General features: G+C 38.7%; 1 protein-coding gene across 1 annotated transcript; it reads right to left on the bottom strand.

The window, feature by feature from the left end:
• Window positions 1-16127: 16127 nt before the first annotated feature.
• On the bottom strand, window positions 16128-17246 carry ier3 (immediate early response 3). Its single transcript, XM_042227248.1, has one exon. It carries the CDS (start codon window positions 17133-17135, stop codon window positions 16551-16553), a length of 585 nt encoding a protein of 194 aa, XP_042083182.1. The 5' UTR covers window positions 17136-17246; the 3' UTR covers window positions 16128-16550.
• Window positions 17247-24323: the final 7077 nt, after the last annotated feature.

The following is a 24323-nucleotide window of genomic DNA, read 5'->3' as shown; positions in this document are numbered from 1 at the left end:
AACTGCACCAAAGAGTTTTTCTGTTTTATTGAGTTCTTTGAACTGAACGTCAGATATGTCTGAGCTTGTTTTTATCCTCCTGTCTCCTGAATTTCCCAACCTCCCCACCACTTCTGATGTTATGTCTCTGATCTGATTCCAGTAAGATCCAAATTTGTCTTCAGCTTGCTGACTCCAGCAAACATGCAATAATTATGTCAGTTTAAGCGAGTTACTTGTCTTCCTTGGAACCCTTAAAATCCCCCAAGAGGTCACTTACGTTAAAAATAAATTTGACAAAATTCAAGCCGAGCTTTAAATATTAACTGGAAATGTAGAAGATAATATAATAAAGGTATTACAAATTGTTATTTACAGATTTACATTTCAACATTTCATCTTCTAAATGTGTATTTTACTATGATCCTTCCTTCTTAGTTTAAATAATTTCAAAGCTCTATGACAGTAATCCCTGCCTTGACTCTTACACTGTCAGTTTTTTTAAATTTTAAAATACACAAGATAGTAAAATAATCAAGGACGGTCATATAAAAAAAATTAAATAACTGCAAAAAACAAAACAAAACATATAAGTAGGTTAGGGTCTCAAAAACCCATGTATCAAATATGACACCCTTGTCAATAGGGAAACCTGGTCATTTCTATTATGAAATATTCACTAATAACTTGGGGGGAATTATCTCTGACACAACATTAAATGACATCCTCCGGATTTCCAAATGTTGTGGTTTTAAACCTTTGAACTTTTCCATTCAGCTGTCTGCTGTTGCTGGTGAATGAAATATGGTGCTCTACATGTCGGATCGTCTCTCTGAGTCACTGCCAACATTCCTCTGAGTGATGTTTTTTCAGAGGAGCAAAGTTCTTGAAACTTCACAAATAGTTTACCAGGAAGGATAGAAATCTTCATTGTGTTTACAGAAAGTCGTTTGAGCACATGACAGTTACAGCATGTCTAAAAATAGTTCATTGACGAGAGCCATGATGGTGGCAAAACATACACATAGGACTCTCAGTTGTAAAATTAATAATTTATTTGGCTTATTTTATAAATCAAATCAATACAATGGCAAATTTATAATGACAGGTAAAGAATACATTTGTAATAGAGGTTTATACTGCTACTATTACTACTACTACTACTAATAATAATAATAATAAGAATTTGTTCTGAAATTGCAATGAACCCAAATGATGTCTGATACAAATACACATTTACTAGTTTTATTGGATAGTCATATTTTGGATTCACATCCAAATTCTACTATCATCAGAAGTTTGGAGAAAATATTATGATAGTTCAAAACATAGATAAACAGAAACAAATAAATGAAATAATACAGTGATTCACAAATAGACACTTGTTCAAAAGATTTTATTTTATTCCTGTTTTCATTTGTGCTTTTCTTTGTTCGCTAAAGGTGCGCTGGAGGTCAAAAAAAGAGAAGGAAGAGTTGCAGCCGTCTTTATTTCAAAATGTCCTTCCATTACAGAGGGAAGCTCCTCTCTTACCTTGCAAGATTAGAGATTGCAGTGTGGAACCACCCATTGCAATGAATACCTTAAATAGTCTAAACATATTTTACATAACAATGAACTGAATAATGTTATCATAGCCATAGCAAGATCAGCGAATCACATTTCAGCACTTTTCTCCTTACAATAGGTGCTGCCATATGACAGAAACACTGTAGTGCTCCCCACTGCTCTGAGAAAATGTTAACGTCATTGTTGGCATTTTCACCACTGCTTTTTTGGAGTTGCCAATGACCATATTTAGATAAAAAGCTTGACGGCTAAGCTAGCTGCTAATACTAGCAAACTTGATTGGCAAGACACATGTCTGCTAATTAGTGCTAAGAAACAAACTAAGTGTGCACAGTTTGTTCCTCCTGTGCAGAGAGGGCTAGTCTCCGAGCACTCCAGCTTCCTGCCACAGTTCAAAGGTTAAATGATGATGTGAGGCATGGATAGACTGGCGACCTGTTCAGGGTGTATCGTGTCCTTTGACCTATGACATTTGTGAGAGGCTTTAACTCTCTGGATTGGATAAGTGACAATAAAAAAGATGGCTGGATTCATCATATTGCCTTCTCTTCACTGGCTCCCTGTTAAACCCAGAATCACATTTAAAATCATTCTCCTCACATGCAAGGTCTTAAATAAACTCATCCTATGACTTTTGTTATATTAAAGACCTTAGAGCTCTTCGCTCTAAGACTGTTCGCTTCCTTGTGGTTCCTAGTGTGTTTAAGAGTAGAATGGGAGGCAGAGCCTTCAGATTTTAGGCCCTTCTTCTGTGGACCCAGCTCCCAGTTTGGATTTGGGAGACTGACACCCTCTCTTCATTTAAGATTAGGCTTAAAGTTTCCTTTTTGATAAAGAATATAGTTAGGGCTGGATCAAGAGACACTGAATCCTACGTTAGTTATGCTTCAATAGGCCTGGGCTGCTAATCGCTTCCCATGATGCACTGAATATTTCTTCACCTTTTTTTAATCACTCTCTAGTCTATCTTTTGTCCTGTCTTCCTCCCCTATGGCACTTTTAAAAAAAGGATTTATCACAATTTTTAAAAATTGAGTTTTATTATGGGAAACAAATTTTTATTAATTAGTTAACTTATTTATTGATTGCTTTTTGGCATTGCTTTATTATGCAAATATTGCTTAGCACAGCTTGTCCAAAACAAATTTCCCATGTGGGATAATAAAGTTTGTTCTTAATCTTTTATAAATAAAATTTCATTGAATTAAATTGAACTGAACTGGTTGGATGGATGGACTAAAGTCATTTTTTGTTCTACATGTTAAACACGTGCATTTTAACATGAGGTTTTAGAAAACATGACCATTTTTGGTACTATACCCTACTGCAGTAGACTGTACATTAGCATGGACATTTTACAGCTAACATTATCATATGATTTGTAGGGATAGTATGAATATTATGATGTTAGGGTTTTGTAATTATTCTATTGATAACAGTGTGTTTTTTTAAATTTTGTATTTAATGCATGTTATCTTCTTTGTACCTTTGTTATCAAATTCTGGTCACTTCTCTGTGGAAGAAAAGAAAGTCTGTACATGAAAAATTTTATGGCTGAAAACCGGAAAGAAATGGAGCAGATAAAAGGCTTGGATGTGACTCAGGTGTGTGAAAAGATGCATCAGTCTGACGTCATGCTTTTGGAACTGCAACTCCACAAGAAAGATATGGCAGGATAAAGGAATCGAACCACCTGGAAATGCATGATTCACCTGAGCAACTGAGAAAAGCTCTAAACTGGCACAGTTGTCAGTTCCCATCCCCTCTTATGTTTCTGACCTCTGTAAAAATATACAATAACAAAATTATACAGAGGAAATTGATAAAGATACAATGTTACTTCAAGGTAACATGCAGTATATTTTGTAACAACTTTAAATTAAATACAATTAACAATGAAACATCCCTCTTTTCTAAATGTGGATACATTTCTGACAAGTTTTCCTGGAGGAAGATCACAGAGCTGAACTGTGTGAGGAAGACAAAAAAAGAGTCATGTGCCCTGAATCACATGACTGATATTTTTATACAGCACATTTCTACGCTTTTTTGTGTATTAAAGGCCATGGGGCTTTGCTTCAATATTACATTATTATTGATCATATAAGACTCAAATATGATATTTTAAATGTGGGAAACACCGTTAGAGCAATATTTCTTTAATGCAGTGCCCTTTTTTTCTTTTCTTTTTTTTGAGATTACAAGAGGCGTGACTCTCTTGTGCAACACAGAAAAGCAAGGGAGTTGGTCGCATGGGATATTCAGATGCACGAAGCTCAAGTTTCAGGATTCATAACCATGTTGCTAGGTATATCCTACTGTTGTGGTTACTCAGTTTTCAGTACCTAACAATGTATAATTGTTCATCCCAGTCAAAACCATGATGCTTTGGCAGATATCAAGACCAAGCCTGTTTGAGAGGGTGATAAAGCCTGCATAAAGAAGTGGGAGATGTGGAATAGGTATTCCAAGCTCATTCTAATTCCTGCTGCATCAAATGCTGCGCTTACGTCATAGCTGCTAGAATCTCGCAGACACACCCAAGCTGTCCTTTGATGTCGGTGCAGTGACGCAATACTGAGACAATTCTGTCCCTCACGTTTTTTTCAACCACGTAAATTGGAGGCACATTAACTGAAGCGTTTTAAATACTAACGCACAACACACACATGAACTGGTCCTACAGAACAAAAAACAAACCAAAGAAAGCTGCTGTAATCCTGTGAAACCAGTCGCTGTTGCGTTCAGGTATGTTGCACTGAATGACATCAGGCCGCACCCTCTTTTGTTGTTTCATAAATGCCGCCGCACCATCATGGTGGCACAGAATGTGCAGCATTGCTACCTATTGACTGAGGTATGATGGTGACATTTCGGATTGAATGGGGTGCAGATTAAATCTCTTGCCTGACTGGTCAGTTATACTGTCAAATGATATTGGTGAGAAAGTGGGAGGTGTGGGAAATATCAAATTAGCAACATCCCAAAGTCCACAGTACAGGTGTCCGATGTATGATTCTGCACCCTGCAGCCCCACCTAAACCAGGTGGAGCTGCATTTAAGTGCAGAGTCATACTTCCAGGGGCCTGTCAGATGGACTGTGGGCGTTCCCCACCTCGGAAATGCCTCAAATTGTTTTCTAATCTTGGATTTATGAAGCTCTGAGGCAAAATTAGTTATGAGCTTTAAAAATAAACGAAGGATTTAAAGGAGCGGTTACTCAACATGAAGGATTGCTGCTTAAGAATACAATGTCATCATGCATAAAACAGTAAAAGTTTTAACTAACAATGACAGAAATTTCCACCAGAAAGAAGAAAAGAAAAATAGTTTTTGGATTTAATTTTTCTTCCTGAAATTTTAGAGTAAGCTCTATCATTGTGAGTTAGCCTGGTATTAGTTATTTTGGATCATATCTTTACAAAAGTAAAATTGAAAGAAGGAAAATTGTGAGAAATTATCTTGATGTTCTCCAGAAAATATCACAAACGAATCAGGATTCAGTTCAGAGCATAGTGTCAGGATATCTGCAGTAAGCTGAGACTGAAGAAGTCACTTGGATGAGGGACGAAATGTTTCTCCCACTGAAAACGTCGCGTCCAGATGAATAGAATCAACTTTTGGGGATAGTGTCAGGATAGTTTTCAGCCTCGGTGAAGATATTTGGTCTTTGTACATAAATACACTCTGTACATAAACAAGCTGTCATCCCTGCTGGACAGCATCTCCCACCCAATGCAGAAGACTCTGAGAGAACTGAGCAGCTCCTTCAGCTGCAGGCTGCAGCACCCACGATGTGGGACAGAGAGACTCCGCAGGTGATTCCTTCCATCTGCTGTCAGACTCCTCAACAAAATTGACCACACACATTCTACTGTATATAGTATTTTATTCTATTTTATATAGTATGTTATTCTTTTGATCTTATTCTAGTTTTCCTTATTTTTGCTGCTGTAACTTTGTATTGTCCACTTTCTGCTGCAACACAACAAATTTCCCACGTGTGGGACCTGCTGTATTATTCTTAATGCAGCAGGGTCAAATGTACTTGTTAAGCATAATAAATATCACCTAGTAAAACATCATCAAAATATAATTAAGAATACAGTTTATTTTTTTAGAGGCGTTTTCTGTTTCTTTTACCTGCAGCTAAATATAACTCGGAATAATTATGGAGGCCTTACTTGCATCAGTAACTATTTATAGCTGAGTGTTTCTTGTACCTGTGACATTTACAGGTGAGTGCTTTGAATGCCTGTGAGTCACTCTGGACAATAAACTGAGCCTTGATCACGACAAAGGTTGTGCAGTGACATAAACCCTGACAAAAAACCTGCGAACAAAGACTCACTGTGAAAAAGCAAAGCACTTTGTGTTGCTCCACACCTTCTCTGCTGTGGAAGTAATTTGCAACCCACTCTCCTCTATTGTCCCCCCTTCATAGTACGTTAACTCCCTCCAATAGCAAATTATCTGTGACACGCAAGTGAATGGAATTACAGACCTTGCCACACCTAACCCCCTAGATGTCATGCAAGCAATCATGCAGAGAGCACGTATACACCACTGAAGGCTCCAGGCACCCATCAATCCATTTTTAATACAAATAGGGCCTGGGCATGCCAGGGCCGCTGCCACCCCACCTCCTACACCCCTACAGCCAACCCCCATCATAACATCATTGAACAAAACACTGTAATGAAAGTATGTGTACTTTAGCATGTTCTTAGAAAGGGAAAAAGGTAAATTATAAGACAAAAATGTGTCCTGATCAGTGTTGGGCAAGTTACTTTGAAAAAGTAATTATTTATAGTTACTAGTTACTTCAAAAAAGTAACTGAGTTAGTAACTGAGTTACAAGATTCTAAAAGTAATTAACTACTTGAAAAGTAACTATTGTGTTATTTAAAAAAAAAAAGTTTAACCCTCTGGGGTCTAGGTTATAATTTGCCATTTTTAACTACTTTTGATGTTTCCTCTACGTTTCACCTTTAAAAACTGTTTATTTGCCTTGTTTGGTATCATTCTTTTCAGCACAACCTCACGTGTCTTAATTTACTGTTATGTTTTCATTTTGACATACTGTATTAACACAATTGATCTAAAATCAGTCAAAAAACATAAAGGCAAGGCAAGGCAAGGCAAGTTTATTTGTATAGCACAATTCAACAACAAGGTGATTCAAAGTGCTTTACAGAGACATTAAATCCGAGTAGAAAAAGTAATATTTTTTACTGTAACAACCACAAACATGTTTAATCATCATCATATTTCATAAATTTTATTCAAATATAAATTGTCAATTTTACAATCATAGGCACAAGTTTTGCAAACAACAAAGTTATTTGCAGCCATTTACCTTTTACCCCAATCAGGTGTTCTGCATTCAATAAGATGCCGCACTCTAAAGATTTCTGTCCATTATAAAGGAGAACATCACAAGCCTGATACCTGCAGGTCTGACAGCAGCAGGTGTATCACTCCTGTTTCTACCTGGAGACAGCAGTCACCTTATTGTTCTGACACACAACACAAAACTATCCACAACACTACACACTAACTACACAAGACAACACATTAACTACACACTACAAACATGCTAAACGTCACAAATCTCAAAACTCGCTCTCTCTCTTTTTCTGCTCTCCCTCTCGTCGTCACTCCTAAAACTTCCCCCTCTTCCTAAACAACCGAATGTCATGTTGCCATATCAGTTTTTGATTGGTCGACATGGTGCATTTTTCCATCAACACGAACGGGCTGGTTTTTGTTTTGTTTTTTAATTTTTTGGTCATAAGCAGAGAGTGCTTGCTAGCGCTGTCCTTAGACAGTAAATGGTAAATGGCCTGTATTTATATAGCGCTTTTACTAGTCCCTAAGGACCCCAAAGCGCTTTACATATCCAGTCATCCACACATTCACACACTGGTGATGGCAAGCTACATTGTAGCCACAGCCACCCTGGGGCGCACTGACAGAGGCGAGGCTGCCGGACACTGGCGCCACCGGGCCCTCTGACCACCACCAGTAGGCAACGGGTGAAGTGTCTTGCCCAAGGACACAACGACCAAGACTGTCCAAGCCGGGGCTCGAACCGGCAACCTTCCGATTACAAGGCGAACTCCCAACTCTTGAGCCACGATCGCCCCAGTAAACGTGACGAAACTATTGAGGAATATATATTGTTTATCATGACTCTGTTTTTATGTGGCCTATTGACACAATTCAAAAACTGGTATATATCACCTTGTTGTTTGGTCATCTTGAAGTGGTCGTGTGATTGGCTTACCACGACTGCTATATTTTTCCTCAGTCAAACAGCAGCACTCATGCCATTGTTTTGCCCCCTTAGCTCCAGGTGTTGTGCCAAAAAGTGATTGTCGGGTAGAAAGTGATTGCCGTCCGCGGGAGCGCGCACAGCTGCTTAAAGCTGTAGTGCCCAGATTACTTACAGATACTTCCGGCAACTGATCTAAAATGCGGTAAGCTGAACACAGCTGCAACCGTCTGTTTGTTGAAAAATAGCAACGCGACCATATTGCATTCCCTTGTTAGTAACAGTAACGGCGTTGTAACAATAGAAATAGTAATTAGTTAGATTACTCGTTACTGAAAAAAGTAACGCCGTTACTTGTAACGCTGCCGTTACTTGTAACGCCTTTATTCCCATCACTGGTCCTGATGTATTTGTATCATTTTACAAGTAGTATTTTTTGAAAGAATTATTAACCTCTTTGGTGTCTGGTCCCTTTTAAGTTTACTTGATGATATAACTCTCCCAAGCTCTCCACATAGAGAACTACTTTTGTTTTATACTGCTGGTGTTGAAGACACCTTTTGCAATAAAAGAAGTATTAAGGACTTTCCCTTTCATGATGCTTCTTCACCCTAAGGCTGACCCATCGCGTGATATTGAAATCTACTTAGTAAGATTTTTCTTTCCGGTTGAAACGTCACTATTGACCAAAGTTTGTTGAGAAATCCTGACTTGGTCTTCTGCTTCCGCTCTGATACAGCCGGGGAATCTCCCACTGAATACTTGTCTTCCCTTTTTCTTCTTTACCCTACCCTGTCCTTTCCTCCACTCTTCTCTCTCTGTAAGATCTCAGTGCTCACCCTGCCCCTCCTTTCTGCTCCACTCCAGTACAAACCGGTAGGTTTCTCGATACTTCCTACCACTGTGACTCATTGTGTTGGTATGGAGGGAAAAAAAGGGAAGTGTAGGAGGACAGCCTTCTTTTCTTTAACCCTTGTAATCACGCTCAGCTCCTTCCTTGAAGTAAACAGTAACTCATTTAGAGGGTGAAATTATGACACAAGTCAAGAAAAAATGGCAAAATGAACAAAATCAATACAAAAATAATATATTAGAGTTGCAGCAACTGATGCACAAGTTTACATTTATGTATATTAGGGTGATTTCTTTGGGTATAATTTCTGTAATTGCTAAGTGGTTTCCATCAGGAAGACATTCTTCTTGGTGAAACCCATTGGACATTACAGGATATTACATAAATTTGGCGGGAAATGCTCTAAATAATGCAAAGTCTTAAGTGAATGGATAGTTTCAGCAGTATATCATGAAGCATCTTCAGACTGTGTGAAAGCTGTTGTTTTTAAGGGGGTATAGGTCTATTTTTCTCAACAGATTACATCTCAGGAGTATTTCACGAAGTGCCACGAGACTATGCTAAACAGCTGAAAACTCTCAAAACTTTAAACATGCTTTATTTATCCTGCAAATAAAGATTTCCTGTAAAGATTTCTGTAAAAAAAAAAAAAAAAAAAAGAAAAGACAAAAGTTTTCAAGCACGAGATGAAACGGTCTCGCTGACTGCCGCTGAAATGAGATGGATAAAGTGTGTTTGGTTGTTTATGGAGTGATCACGCAGTTAAGCAGAGTGCAGAGTTTCCACTGAGGCCAATGCTTCATCCACGTGTGTCATTGTATGTATTTGTATGTGTGTGTCTGTGCTGCTGTTTATTGCACATTTATTGCACGTGGGCTGTTGGCAAATGTGTGCGTGTGAGCGTCTGCAGAGATGTAAACAGTAGATTTTGTGGAGACATGCAATGCGATTGAGTTGTTATCTTATGTGGGTGAACCTCAGCAGATACAACCCATTAGTCAGACAGTCCCCAGTCAGAAGAACTGCAATAAGAACCACAGCAGGAGTAACAATACATCACGATGACTCAGCTGAAAATAACAAAACAGCTCTCAGTAGATCCGTTTACATGCAGTTCTTCCATATGTGCTCATTCAGCTGGTCATAGAGATGTCACACGTCATTTGCAAGCATCTCATGGAAAGTTTTAATCTTCTTTTTGATATTTACTTTCAGGAATCTTTTCATTTTCGTCATTTCTTTCTTGCATCAATGCCTAAAACAAACTTTTTTTTTAGTTTTGAGACTTTGTTAGTTTTATAGATATTGCAGTACTAATGTTAATGCAATCGAACATTTCATAGGATATTTAAAAACTTTTAGGCTTTTAAAATGTATTGAATGCTATACTGGGCTGTTGTGGTTGACAGGTGAGAAGGTGTGAATGCCAGCTGATGATTTATCTGTCAACTACACTTCTGTCTACATCTATGACACAAGCAGCTTTTAGAAACATGGTGAGGAGTTTGGTCATTCATGAAAGGAACAGACAATGGAGCGCCAGGTGTTAGTGTCTCTTTTTCCTCATATTACATTTTTAGTGACCGTTATTGTAGCTTGCTCTAAATCGAACTGAAGGTTGTCATCTGGCCAAGAGCAGAGTGTTACTGCAGCTACAGGACTGCCTAACTGTCAACTGTCACAAATCTACAATTGTTTAATCCCGATGATCCTGAGCAGCTTGCTTCACGTTGTCAGAGATGTAGCTCAACTACCTACCACTTCAGGGAAATAAGTCACGCACTCAGACTCATTTATAAATGAACCTCGGGCACTGACTCCAGAGTGCACCTCGTTCTAGGCTATTATTTAGAGAACAAAGAATTGAGTTTTATTTATTTAATGTTTAATAGATAACACTTAAAGTTGGACCATCCATCGTCCTTCATCATCAGTGACTTTAACGGTTTACCATAGTTAAACAGGGGAAAGAGCTGCAACCAGTAAATGGCAAAACTTGATATGAAACTATGTCATAAGTCAGTGTCTTATCAGGCTGCAAGTTCAGACATAAAGTCATACTTTGGTGGGTAAACAGAACTCTTCTGACCTTGGCTCCACTTTTCCACAACTATTTTTAGAGCTCAGGTCAAAATTCTTCACACAAAAAATCACAGAGTTATAGATGTTGGCACGGTTCTGTTATGGGAATCTTGTTTTCCTTGAAGGACCTTTAATGGAAAGACATTGAAGCCAAAGATTAGAGCAGGCATTAATGGCAATAGATATACTGAGACACAACACCAAGGAGCAGTGGCTTATAGATACACAGCAACTGTAGGCAGGCTAAAGCAGTTTATGTCGTACCTTATATACAAGTAGGGTGTATAGAAATATATCAGCTGGTGCTGAGATAAGCTGATCTGCTGGAATTTCAGTTAGAACTAATTTAGAAATGTTCAATAAATGCTGACCTCAGACGTCGAGCCTGTTTTGGAAGCAAATAACTGGAAAAACTTTGTCTTTTGAACAAACACAGGTCAAAAGAGTGTAGACAACAAGCCAGAGGAAGCTTTGATTTAGATGATTACTGACACATGACATAATAATAAGTGTTTGTCTTTTCATCTACAGCACTGTGTAAACGTCACGAGCCACACCTCAAGTCCTCAATCTTTCTTTGCTTGCTTGTAATTACTTGATGTAGTCTTCAGGAATAGTTCTCCAGGCTTCCTAATGATATCCCAAAGTTCTTCTTTAACTGTTGGCTGCCTTTTGTTTTGTTCTCTGTCAAGAAGATCCCTCACTGCTACAATAATGCTGATTTTCAGGTTTTGGGGAGTGTTCCACTGTGAGGGAGAAATGGGACGGGGTGACTCAAGACAGTATTGTATGGTTAGTATTGTAAGTTACCCCCTGACAAACACCATATACATTTTTAACAACAAGAAATAACCCCTGAACCTAAAAAAGCTAAACAAAACTTTTTTTTTTCAACAAGAAAAACTAAACTGAACTGGAACAAACCCGACCGGGAAAGTAACTGAGACCAAAGTTAGACTAAGACATTAAAAAACAAAAAAAAGAAACCTACATACTGGAAGAAACCAAACAAATTCTGGATCAATATCCTGCTCATCTGTAAAATCTTTCCTGCAATGTAACTTTTGCTTTGTAAAGGTGAATTATGAAGCAAAAGACTGACCACTGAAAAAGAGAACTAAGAAATTTGTGGGCACTTTCCACAGCAGCTCTGACTGGGTAAAACCGATGAGGCAGTGAGGTGTGGGCATGTTCACACTGGTCTGGTCTCCAAGCATCTTTTTATTATGCATTATGCAACATTTGAACACAGAGCTGCACATGAACAAATCTGGAGGAGAGGAGCCTTTGTTGCTTCTCATAGGTTACTTAGGAAATCATATATAGCAAGTTGATAAAAAAAATGCAAACATCAGCAATTATTTCAGTTACATTAGAGAGATTTTTGGTTCAATTTAGGATCAAAGCGTTTGATAAAATTATTGTGAATATTTGGTACAGTCAGTGCAGAAGAAGAGCTTTATAATAATTTTGACAGACTGAATGTTGGCCTGTATGTTTCCATTTGTGGGAGGAGCTTTTTTTTGGAAAATCTTAGCTGGGGAACCTCACTGGTCGAGACACTGGGAGATTATATTTCACTCTGGTTTGGTTCCACTGAGCAACTTCCAGGAAAGCTGACTGACCTCAGCTTTCACTGCTCTGAAACATTACATCAGAGGTTTGTTTTTTTTTCTTTTTCCAAATAATCTGACCATCCCGTTAGAGGATCAGTGAGCAAATCCAAGTTTTTTTCATGTGCAAAACTAAAGAGTGTGAGTTATTGTAAAAAAAAATGGCTTTATTTCATCCATCCAGCCATAGTTTTTCTTAACAGCTTATCTAGTCAAAGATTACTTGAGTCCATCCCAGCTGTCATACGGTGAGGGAGGGTACACCCCGGAGAGATCACAGTTCATCCCAGGGCAAGCTTTGTTCCAAATAGCCAACATTTGTCTGAGCACAAGTGCCTTTGTGCATTAAAGTTGTAACTTACATGAATTGTAGAATAATGATGTTTAATTAAGTTAATAAAAGAGAAACTCAGCATGGCAAATACACATAGAAAGGCTTAATGGGAGGCTAAACTTTAAAACTGAAATCATAATCCTAAAGATATTTGTCAAAAAAGTGAATTAACTGCATCATTTCTAAACCAGGTCGGCCACAGTCTGGAAAACCATTGGCTGGTCTGCTAGCACATGGATTCTGGTCAATCAGGATTATGGATACTGGATCTGAATCTGAATTGTGGCTTGTTGATCTGTCCACTCATTATTGTTTCTAAATGCAAACAAACTAAAAAAAGACTAATTATCTCTCCATTCATTTCATCCACTTTTACAGGTTCCAGGAGTAGCAACAGTAGTCTAGGTAGATCTCCTCTCTGTGTTGACACAGACGGATTCTTGGCCCAGCCAAGAGACGGAATTTCTCTAACATGTCCCAGAGGTCTTCTCACATGATGTAATAGTGAAACATCCAGGAAACATCGTAGTCAGATCACCTCAGCTTTCTCCTTCTGATGTAGAGGAGCAGTGACTCTGAATGGCTAAGTTCCCCACCCATCCCTAAAGGAGAGCCTAGAAAGCCTTCAGAGAAAACTCAGTTACACTCCTCTTTTTCTTTCGGTTAACACCCATGGCTTGAGATGAAAGTAGGAACATAAACTGACCAGAAAATCAACTCTCTCTATATACCATGACAGTGGCAGAATGTCTATAGTTTTCAATCACCTACAGTTTCCTGTCTGTAATAAGACATATGAAATGTTACACTTGAAGGTAGGCAAAGGCATGAACATCCACCTGAGCTCAAGGGTTAGAATAAAATATTTACTGTTTGAGGCTCACCTTCATTAGATTCACTAGGTTCATGGACTATTATACCAAAGTTATGCCATTCTACTATGCAAACCTAACTTACTGATCAAAACCTCTTGGAACATAAAAACTCACTTTTCCAGAAATATCCACTTTGACTTTCACGGCTTGCTTTCCGTTTGACCAACAACCCTGAACCAGATCAGGCCGTACACTAAACAGGAAGTGAGTCATTGTTTTGCGTCTGTGACTGAACATCCTCGCAACTCTACTGTATATGTGATGTGTTTGGTTGACTTGGCTCGAGAAAGCAGTGTTTTTACTGTACATCTATAACAATTCTTCAGTAGATGTTTTTTTATCCGGTCTTGCAACAGACTTTTCTCAACTCGTGTAAAAACACAGATGGTGCAGCAGGTGCTGTGCAAAATACTGATCTGTTGGAGATAGAAGAAGCAACTTCATAGTTTACATGCTACGCTCTCTGCTTCTTTAGACCACATAGGTTAAACATGGTACAGGCCTTTCATAATTTTTAATCTCTAAATGATTTTGAGAAGATTTTCGAGACACTGCTGTGGTCAGATGAAACCAAAACTGAGTATTTTGGCATCAGCTCTACCTGCCGTGTTTGGAGGAAGAGAAATGATGACTATGACCCAAAGAACACCATCCCCACAGTCAAGCACAGAGTTGGAGACATTATGATTGGGGCTTTTTATCTGCTAAGCGTATAGGAGGACTTTACCTCGGGTGATGGGCGAAGCTATGTATTGTAAAACCTTGGACGAGAAACTCCTTTCCTCAGCCAGAACACTGAAGATAGTTGGGTCTTCCAGAATGGCAATGACCCAAAACATGCCACCAACGCAACAAAAGATATGTTAGATAATTATCTCCACACTTTACAACTTTATAGAATTTGGGAACTGTATTTCTATGGCTAACACAGAGATGTGCCAAAAAAAAGAAAAAGAGAAAAGGACAAGGACAAGAGAGAGTGATGGAACAAGAAGATAAATATATATTTTATATTAATACACAGAAAAACTACTTGGGTTCAAACACATTTGTTGTACTTATCGTTATCTGATGCTTTAGTTTTGGATGTTAATACAGGAAGAAATCTGCTCTTTCACATATTGTTGAGTCAAAATGGTGATTAAATGTACAGTTCTTCAGATTGAGATTTATAACCAGAAATCAGATCTGTATTACATCTAGTACCTACATTATATCAACTGGCATGAACAATATCTAACAATTCCAGAGTTAATGTGCTGGTTTATTTTCACACAACTGTTTAAAAAGGCCATTTGTTTCACAACTGGAATATTCTTACAGTGTCCTACAGATTCTCAGGGTCCTCCACCCCGTGCTTGTCATACTTGTCATATTACGATTTTTACCTGTGCGTTACAGTGTCAACATGGCAACCTCCAATATCAAACATCAACAGATCTTCCCCGGGTGCCTCCAGGCGATGGTTGCCCTAAGCTGGCGGAAGTAGCATGAAGTCATATAAAGTATAACATTATTGAAGCATATCATCAATAAGAATGAATAATCTCAACACTCTACTGTGTGTGCAACTGAAATGCGCAGCGGCATATTAATCATTACAATAACAAAGTACTGGGAAGGGTTTTCAGACACGACTCATTGTTGCTGTGATGTAACATGAAGCTGGAACCACTCATGACTCAGCAGCCTTCTGAAGGCTCGACAGATAAAGCATGAAAAAAAGGGAAAGTGGGGAAAGCATTTTCTTTTCCCCCTTAAAGTCTGCAGAAATCACTCTGGACTGAATCTAAAATCTCAAACACCCTTTAGTCTCTAACGTATCTGCCCATTAACAGAATTTTAGATGCAGCTGCTGAATGATAAACATGTGTTGCTCTAACTGTATCTGGTTCTGCAGACACACGAACATGAATGTGGCACCCATACTATTGAAAGCCTTACAAATGTAAGCACAGTGTGCTTACAAGTCATGTTCTTCCACACCATACTGGGAAAAGAATTCCTTTATGGTCCTTTGTCTCCTAATTCAGGCAATGACGCTCTTAGCGTCTTAGCATCTATAAAGTTAAAACCAAAGTAGCCTTTGTGTTTTAAAGTGTATATGTGCTGATTTTACTTTTTCCCTTTCGCTTATCCCAGAATCTGGATCACTGTTGACTCAATATTTCTGCATTTGTCTTGGAACTAAAAAAGAAGATTTTCTACTGAGTGGTTGAATGCACTGCATCCCGTGAGTTTGTTATTCATATATAAAGTGCAATGTGATAGAGCCTTAAAGGGTTTGAAAAATGACTGACTTTGATGTAGTTTTCAAACTCGATGGACGGAAATGGACTATGCAAATGATGCATATCTGCAGACTATGATCCTGTGCAGGCTGTAAGATATTCATCTTGTAAACTACACATGCAACATGTGTTTAGAGAAATAAAAATACCCAATAAACAGCATTTGGTGTGCTTCAGTAAAAAGGCAGGAAACAGGAACTTCTTTTAGACATTTTTTTATTAAAATTATTATTAAATAAATAGCAAATAATATAATAAATAACTAAATAAAACATATATACAACAATAACAACAACAGCAGTGTCAGTATCATATAATTGGCCTATAGTAGTGACAGTTTTCCTTGACAAAATTAAACATGTAAAACATTCACTTTGCCAGCAGGCCTATAATGCCGTTAGAGAAAAGTTCAAGTTTTTCTTAAAATCAAGTTTCAGTTTTTTGTCAGTATTCACAGTTCCTTGATTCTTTCGAGTGTTGTCTCATTTCTTGCTAAAAGTCCTGCTCGGCTTTAAGCGAGACTTGTTAGCCGGCGCATGGAGCTCCTTTCCCGGCTACACCGCGCAGGGCGCACCGCTCTTCTCCAAAAACTACTCAGGATCAGCTCCTGCTCGGTTCGGGTTAGGACCCACTAGCCCTGTCTGGGGCGGTTTACAGTGAAACCAGTCCTGATAGTTTTAGTTGTCGCTGCCCAGCCTGTGGTAGACCAGCAGTGCCACCATGCTTTTCCCGGCGCTCTGCTCGAAGGACCGGCTGGTGTCCGTCTCTTGGCCGGGCTGGGAGCAGGTGGGCTTCGGGATTATCTGCTCGTTGGATGATCCGCCGTCCTCACAGCTCGGTGTGGCTGACATCAGTTCGGGTTTTGCGCACAGGTCTGAGAGCTGGCAAGCCTGCTCCTCCGCTGACTGGAAGGAGAAACCCTGGTAGTCGCCGATCGGGCTCTCCGGTGTTCCCAGCGCCGTCTCTGTGCAAGGATCTTCGGTGTAGATCTGCCACAGCACCACAAGGCACAGGATGACCAGCCAGCGCTTGGCCTGGCTTTTCTCTGGAGGAGGAAGGTGCATGCGGACTTTAGCGGGGTACATGACCCGGGTGCAGCGCTTCTTCGGCCGGATGGGCACGTAGGAGCGCACGGCGGTTGCCTGAGCCGGTACCCGCTCAAAGGTAAAAACCTCCGGCTCCGTGCTTCGGCTCGTCATCCTGCATGAGGCGAATCTCTCCTGCTCAACAGTCAGAGTCGTGCTGTTTGACCGTGCGTACATTTTCTCGTAGTTTTGGGTCGCTTTCTCTAGGATTTGTTTGTTTCGCTTGCTCGTAGTTTGCTGCAAGTCAGATATACTCCAGGCGCCAAGACCTCGAATTTATACATTCGAAACCCAGGTTATTCACTTTAACCACGCCTTTCTACACTGCAAGCCACTCCCTGTATTGCACAAGTGAGGAAAAAAAACCTTTTAAAAATTTTTTATATGTCGTATGTGCCAAGGCTCTGACCGAGCAGGCTGCGGATGGAAGCTGAATCATCAGGGCTTGGTAGAATGACTACATTCTACATTCCCCACATTAAAAGACTATTCAGTATTTGAACCAATCAAATGAGCGAATTTAATCTTAATTATATTTAAAATCACTTAAAATTATAATATGAATATAATGCTAAATATAAATGTTGATCATTTAATTTGCGAATTTTTAAAATATTGGTTTAATGATAAACCACTAAACTGTCATATATTGTTGTTAGATATAAAATAAAAAGGTTTTTTTTCCTCCCAGAATTAAAAAAAAATCCCATATTTTCATCAACAAGGTCACACATTTTTGGTTGTTGGACACTTTATAAAAATTAACCTTCACATGGAACTCACATGACATCCTGAAATCTTTGGGGAGAGCCCCAAGGTTTCAGTTTACTCTAAACAGTTTACGTTCTACAGTATGTTGTCAGCAACATGCGACAGTTATGTTAGTGGAAACTTCCTTCAAATAAACATGAGGATGTTATTGTTATTGAGCACTCAAACTCGAACCTGAGAAAGGGGAATGAATGGCTGAATGTGAAAATGTGAAAAATACTATTTAAATGTGTGCCATGTAGATTATGAAAAAAAAAGGGGAGGGGGGGGGCAGATTGGAAAAACAAATGCAACTTCCTTCCCACACCTTGAGTGACACACACACATTTCATGCCAAAGAGTGAAATCATATCCTGCTGTGATTAAAAGTAAACTGTAATTTACGTAAACGTAAATGCCACTTCTCTAACCTATACTTTGAAATAAAAATAAAAATGATTCATGTTCAGTCAGACAGTTCTTTTTTTTCCTTAGGAAATCCTCCAATTCCCAAATTACAGTGTTACAGCTAAATGACTTCTCCAAATGCTGACCTGGAAACAGTGAGGCTGACTACAGTAACTTTGCTGTGGCAGCTTATTTGCATGCAGAAGAACAAGGATTCATACAAACTCAAAGTGAACAAATAACAACAAATAACAAAGATTTTGGCCTTTTGTTCTGTTTAGTTCCAGCTTAAATTTAAATTCAAGTGGAAGTTGAATGTGACAGAAAGGAAAACCAGAGACAGGCCACGAACTCCAGTTTGTGATCACTGTATTCACACATAACAATCACCAGTATGAGCAAAAATCCTTGTCTGTTGCTTTGCGTAATGCTATGCCCAGCATGCAGTTCACATGAACAAAAATCAATACAAACAAATACAAATATGTAGCCAAAGAGTCTGTCAGCACAGGACGGAGTACACAAACGTGAAATACAAAGGCCAGCATGCTTTTTTTCTCTCTCTGCACACTAGTTACACAGCGTTGTGCACTCCCCAAACTGGCCGGCTGGTGGGAGTGCACACGGGCTTTTTTAGGCCAAGTCAAACGTCCACGATAGCCTTGTGCTTGTGCAGACACTCCAAGCTTATGTCGGTGTCTTAACATAGGCCTTGGTTTCCAGCAGACTACTGCAGGCAAATCAGGGAGAGTGATTAGCAAACACAAATCTGCTGTGTTAGGCTCATCTCACTGGCATCCTTCTCTGAAGTAATCACACTACAACAGCTGAGTTCTGAACAAGCCCTGCTGCCACATGATCAAATCATCCTTTGATCTTGTGTTTTCTTCATGTGTTTGAGAGAACAGAAAAAAAGTCAAATCAAAACTAGGATCGTAAGACATGTGAAAACGTGACTCGGAATTTTTATTCTACCCTGTGCTTCCCTATAACAGATATTGACGGAGGGGAGTTTTGATGTGTTTTCCAACATGTGATTTTTGTCACCCTGAGCTGTGGGTCATTGTGAGTGGTGAAATTATGTTATGCTGTTAGAGTAGTCCACACTCTGAGAGATAGATCTAGCGTGTAATTTTGTAAAAACTGTATTGTTGTTGTTGTTGTTGTTGTTGTTGAGGCTGAGTTGTTCTGATTGCTGATTTGTGACTATATTTTGAGACTGTTAGAAATCTGGATATTAATACTATTAGCAGATATATTCTGTTTTTTCTTATGGCCAGTTCAGTAGGTACTCATGCTCAATTGTTTGTTAATGCAAATATCTAATCAGCCAATCACATTTACCACATAGACATGGTGAAGACAACCTGCTTAACTGCTTGTCTACTGGAATTTTCACATACAACCATATCTTTGGTTTACAGAAAAAGGCTCATAAAAGAGAAAATATACAGTTTTGGTTTGAGGAAATGGTCAGAGGACAATGGCCAGACTGCTTCCACCTCATAAGAGGCAGCATTAATTGAAATTGTATCCAATTCAGGATCAAAGGGAGGCTGGAGCTTATCCCAGCTGTCATAATGTGAGAGCGAGGGTAGATCAGGTCACCAGTCTGTCCCAGAGCTGACACAGAGTGACAGGCAACCATTCATATTCACATTCACACCTATAGGCAGTTTAGGATAACCAGTTAACCTAATCCCGCTGACGGCATGTCTTTCAACTGTGAGAGGAAGCCAGAGTATCAGAGAACCCACGCAAACATGGGGAGAACATGCAAACTCCACTATTGCCACTTCCTGTGAGGCAACAGTGCAAACCACCAGTCCCACTGACATAACAATTTGCACAATATTGCTAAAATTAGCAACACCCTGAAAAATCCTCTGTTGTTCCAAGACACTGCAGTGAGAGTACTAACTGGATGTAGAAAGCTTATTTCTACCATGTTAGTTTCTCTTCATTGGTTCCCTGTTAAATTCAGAATTACACTTAAAAATCATTCTCCTCACATACAGTACAGAGATCATCATATCATATCATAGGACCTTTTCATCCTAATAGAGCACTTTCCTCTCAGACTGCAGGTTGATTTGTGTTGAATGGGAGGCAGACACCCTTTACGATTAAGCTTAAAACTTTCCTTTTTAATGAAAGCATAGGGTTAGGGTTGGATCCCCTGCTGGAGGCTTTGTGTTTCTTCTGGAATGATTTCTTTTCGCCTCTTCCTGAGCCTGGTTCTGCTGAGTTTTTCGTTTCCCCTGTTGCCGAGTGCTTGCTTATAAGGGGTCATCTCATCGCTGGGGGTTCCTTCTAACATTGTAAGGTCTTTAACTGACATTGCGAAGTGTTATGATGTGACTATAGTTGTGAATTGGCATTAGATAAATAGAATTGAATTGAAATGGAACTGATTAAAATCTCTTATACAGCTAAGGTATGCAGAAGACAATCTCTGAATGCACAACATGTTGAACCTTGAAGCAGTTGGGTACAGCAGCAGAAGACCACACTCCTGTTAGCTAAGAACAGGAAACTGAGGCTGCAGTTTGAATGAAGCCTCAGTTTCCAAAAGTCAGGATTCAGCCTACCTTGTACCAACAGTTCAGGCTGCTTGGTCCTTAGTATCAGTTAAGCATTGTTTAAATACCGCAGCCTATTGTTGACCATGTCCACCTCTTTAATATCACAGTGAACCCATATTCAGGTGGTTGATTTCAGCAGGATAACATGCTATGACAGGAAGCTCATATCATGTATAACTAGTTCCTTGAACATGACAAAGAGTTCACTCTACTCAAATACATTGTACACAGTAATCAGATCTCAATCCATTAGAACAACTTTGGAATATAGAGCAACAGGATATTTGCATGATGAAAATAAATCTGCAGCAACTATGTGAAGCAGTCTTATCAATATGGACCAAAATCTTTGAGGAATGTTTCCAGCAGCTTATGATCTATGTCACAAAGAGTTAAGGTAGTTCTAAAGGCAAAAGGCAACCAACCCGGTACTAATAAGTCATCCAAATTAGCTTCATTTGCTCATTTCATTCAGGGTTTTTCAAGAAAGTCAAAAAAATAAAAGAAAAATGCTTGGTTTTTGAGTCAAAGTGTAATGTATAAAACTGTCTTAAATGGTCAATAGAAACTTTTAAAAAAAAATAATAAAATAATTTTCTTTCTTTTTTCTTTTTCCATGCATAACTCATGCCTTTTCAAGTGAAAACGGTGTATATTTACGCCCTTTGTAAAGCCAGCAGTTCTCTGGAAGTGGATTGCATCAACCTGCAGTTTCACTGTACACTGCCAGATTATCTTTTAGCATAGCTGATCTGCCCTGTAGGGAATTCCACTTTCTTTCACAATCTAATCCAGAAAGATTCAGCTTGACAAAAAGTAAGGGTTTATAAAATTCAAATGTGAGCTGTTTCTTTTCTGTTTGTAGTTTCAGATTTGGCTCCTTGTATTTGAAACCTGCAACAAAATCTTTCCTACACTCTGGTTGAGTCTCAGTATTTTAATTTTAAAACTCCTGTAATTCCTGTCCACTGTTACAGAGGTTAGATGCTGATTTGTGCACAGACTGGGGCATTTAACATTAATCACCATGTTTTATTAATAAATTAAGGGAGAGTTTATATTTATAAGGCGTCAGCTTAGCTCTAATGCAGCCTGGAAAATGTATTTCGACCTCAAGGCTATATCTGTTCTTCTGTTTTCAGGCTTTTCACCAGACTTTTAAACCTACCTGCAGATTAACCACCGATCTTGGCTGATGAAGGGCTTCAGCATGTTTGGAAACTGGACGCTTCAAACAAAGGGTATGTTCAACCACTAAAATGCTGCCAACTATGTCATAGGATGATTAGCCTGATGTGTTCAATCAATGAAACACCATTAACAGTTGTGCTTCAGCATAAAAAACAAAAAAAAACAAACCTTTCTCATTGTCTTCCACAGAACAGTTTTAGATGAGCTTTAGCTATTCAGAACAACTACTGTATAAACACTTGGCATTCACAGCGTAGCTTACAGTTGCCAATCCATTTCTTGCCGAAAGTGTTTAATGAGGCTTTGTTCACGGCTCTGTGCAGGCCAGCTTTTCTACACAAAACCTAAAGTAGCTTGAAAGACCAAGGGGGGAATTGTTCTTACTAACTGGCACTATCAAAATGATGCAAAATGATGCAAAATTAGCAATTAGCAACGCTTGCTTACAATTTTAACTTTGAAACGTAATAAAACATATCACAATGGAAGAGGCTATAATCGTGTGTGCATAGACGTGACCGGGTTAGGATTTTGAGGAAGAGTGCAGCTTTCTAAGCAAATAGTGGTAAATAGGTCATGAGATCAACAGTAGCAGATTTTTACACCAAATGCAACCAATGCCACTGGGCTTGGAACCAACAGGGGTTGTACAGTAACAAGACAGTGAAAGCTGAGCTGAAAGTCAACAATAACAGGTAAGAAAGTCAAAACACGATGGAATCATAGTGCCTTGCTATTTTGACTTTTCTCTTCTTTTTTCTTCTTACAGCGTGCAGCTGGATTTGAAACCACAATGTTTAGAAAACCTAAAAAGTGTGTCTGAGGTACTTCAAAGCACATGCATTCATTTAGGTACTTCAAGGTCATTTCACTCAGGGAGGTGAGGTTGACGATTCAAGGAAACAATCTCTTTGACTTATGATAATAATCATTGTTTGAAGGTTTCTTATTGTTTACAGCTAAACCGCCAACCGTTTACAGGGGGAAAAAAAGAAATCTCTTCCTCCACCTACTCCCAAGTACAGTTGGCAAAGGACTGAGAGAGATGACTTCGGCCTTTGTTTCACACGGCTGGTTTGTGATATAATGCAGAGATTATCTTTTTCGAAAGAAACTAGATGAGGTTTACGTGCATTTTGCACAGGATTTGACATTGCCTCAAAAATGAGGAAGAAACAAACTGACAACATAATGAAATGAATAACAAGAAGTATTGTGCAACTTTATTCCCATCTGTGTGTATTGTTTGAGCAGTTTTGGATATAGTTTTAGTATGACATTAGCAAACATCCATGGAGGATGTGCAAAAATACTTTAAATGGTGCAGATTTCTTTGCAGATTTCATTTTTATCTTCCTCATTTCCATCAATTTCTCCAGTCCACAGAGTCACAATAGGTATATTATTTCTTCTACTGCACAAGGAAGTAGTAGGTTAAGGCTGTGACACAGTTTGTGCACCATGTTGGCGTTTTGCTTTTATACTTTTTTATTTTTATTCACTCTTTGGATAGATGTAGAAAGATTTTCAACCTTTTCCTGTTTTAAGACGACCACTAACAATGCAAAAACTTACAAAAAGGTTGCTAAAGTATTACTCAAATGAGTCCTGCACAATTGTCCCTAACAAGGAACACAAAAAAGCTTTGCGTTTCTAACCTAACCCTTCTTGAATGTAACTGTAACTCTGGTTTTTCAGAATCACCCATTTTAATTAAATAACACTGGACAGAACGACATTTTTTTGTAAAAGATAGAAAGAAGAATTTGATTTATTTTCTGTCTCTGCTTTTAAATAAGCCAGAATACTAATTTTAAATGCCAAATCAAAATTTTCAAGGCCAGGGCATCGATACCACCAAAAATAAACAAAGAGAAGTTTATAGATCTATTTTGACTTATTTTGTCTTTAATTTAACAGACATGAACATTGCAGATTTGTGTAATCATCTTCAGTATAACGTGAACAGTCAGACCACAGTATGATTACGATTAGGTTAGCTCTGCTTTTCACAATCTGACATCGTAGTGATTTTTTCCTTGTTTTTTTTTAACGGATTTCTTTGACGTTGTGTAACCTGCACATGCAAAGGACACCAATGGTGCCCTGTTACTTTGGTTATATCACTCATTGGCTTTATCTTATTTGAATTTGTCTGGCAGCCAAGATGCCTGTCCTGTGTTGTAGATAAAACAAAAGCAATGGAAAAACTTGTTATCATGTCTGCTCCCGAGCACACTAGGGCCACCTTTAAGCACCTGAAGATTGCACAACAAAAAAGACCATGGATGTGTTCCTCAGCCAGAGGACTTTGTTTGTTGTACTTACAGTAGGATGCAAAAGTTTGGGCAACCATTATTTTCCTGCATAAATCGTTGGTTGTTACAATAAAAAATGTCAGTTAAATATATCATATAGGAGACACACACAG

The sequence above is a fragment of the Haplochromis burtoni genome, unplaced genomic scaffold (assembly GCF_018398535.1).
Source record: "Haplochromis burtoni strain Fernald_Lab_line unplaced genomic scaffold, NCSU_Asbu1 Contig_250, whole genome shotgun sequence".
Lineage (NCBI taxonomy): Eukaryota > Metazoa > Chordata > Actinopteri > Cichliformes > Cichlidae > Haplochromis > Haplochromis burtoni.
The sequence above is the reverse complement of the archived record's forward strand: the minus strand, read 5'-3'. Positions and strand labels throughout refer to the sequence as shown.

Excerpts from the sequence above, each read along its gene's own strand:
- ier3 (XM_042227248.1), bottom strand. The coding sequence starts at position 17,135 with ATGTACGCACGGTCAAACAGCACGACTCTGACTGTTGAGCAGGAGAGA.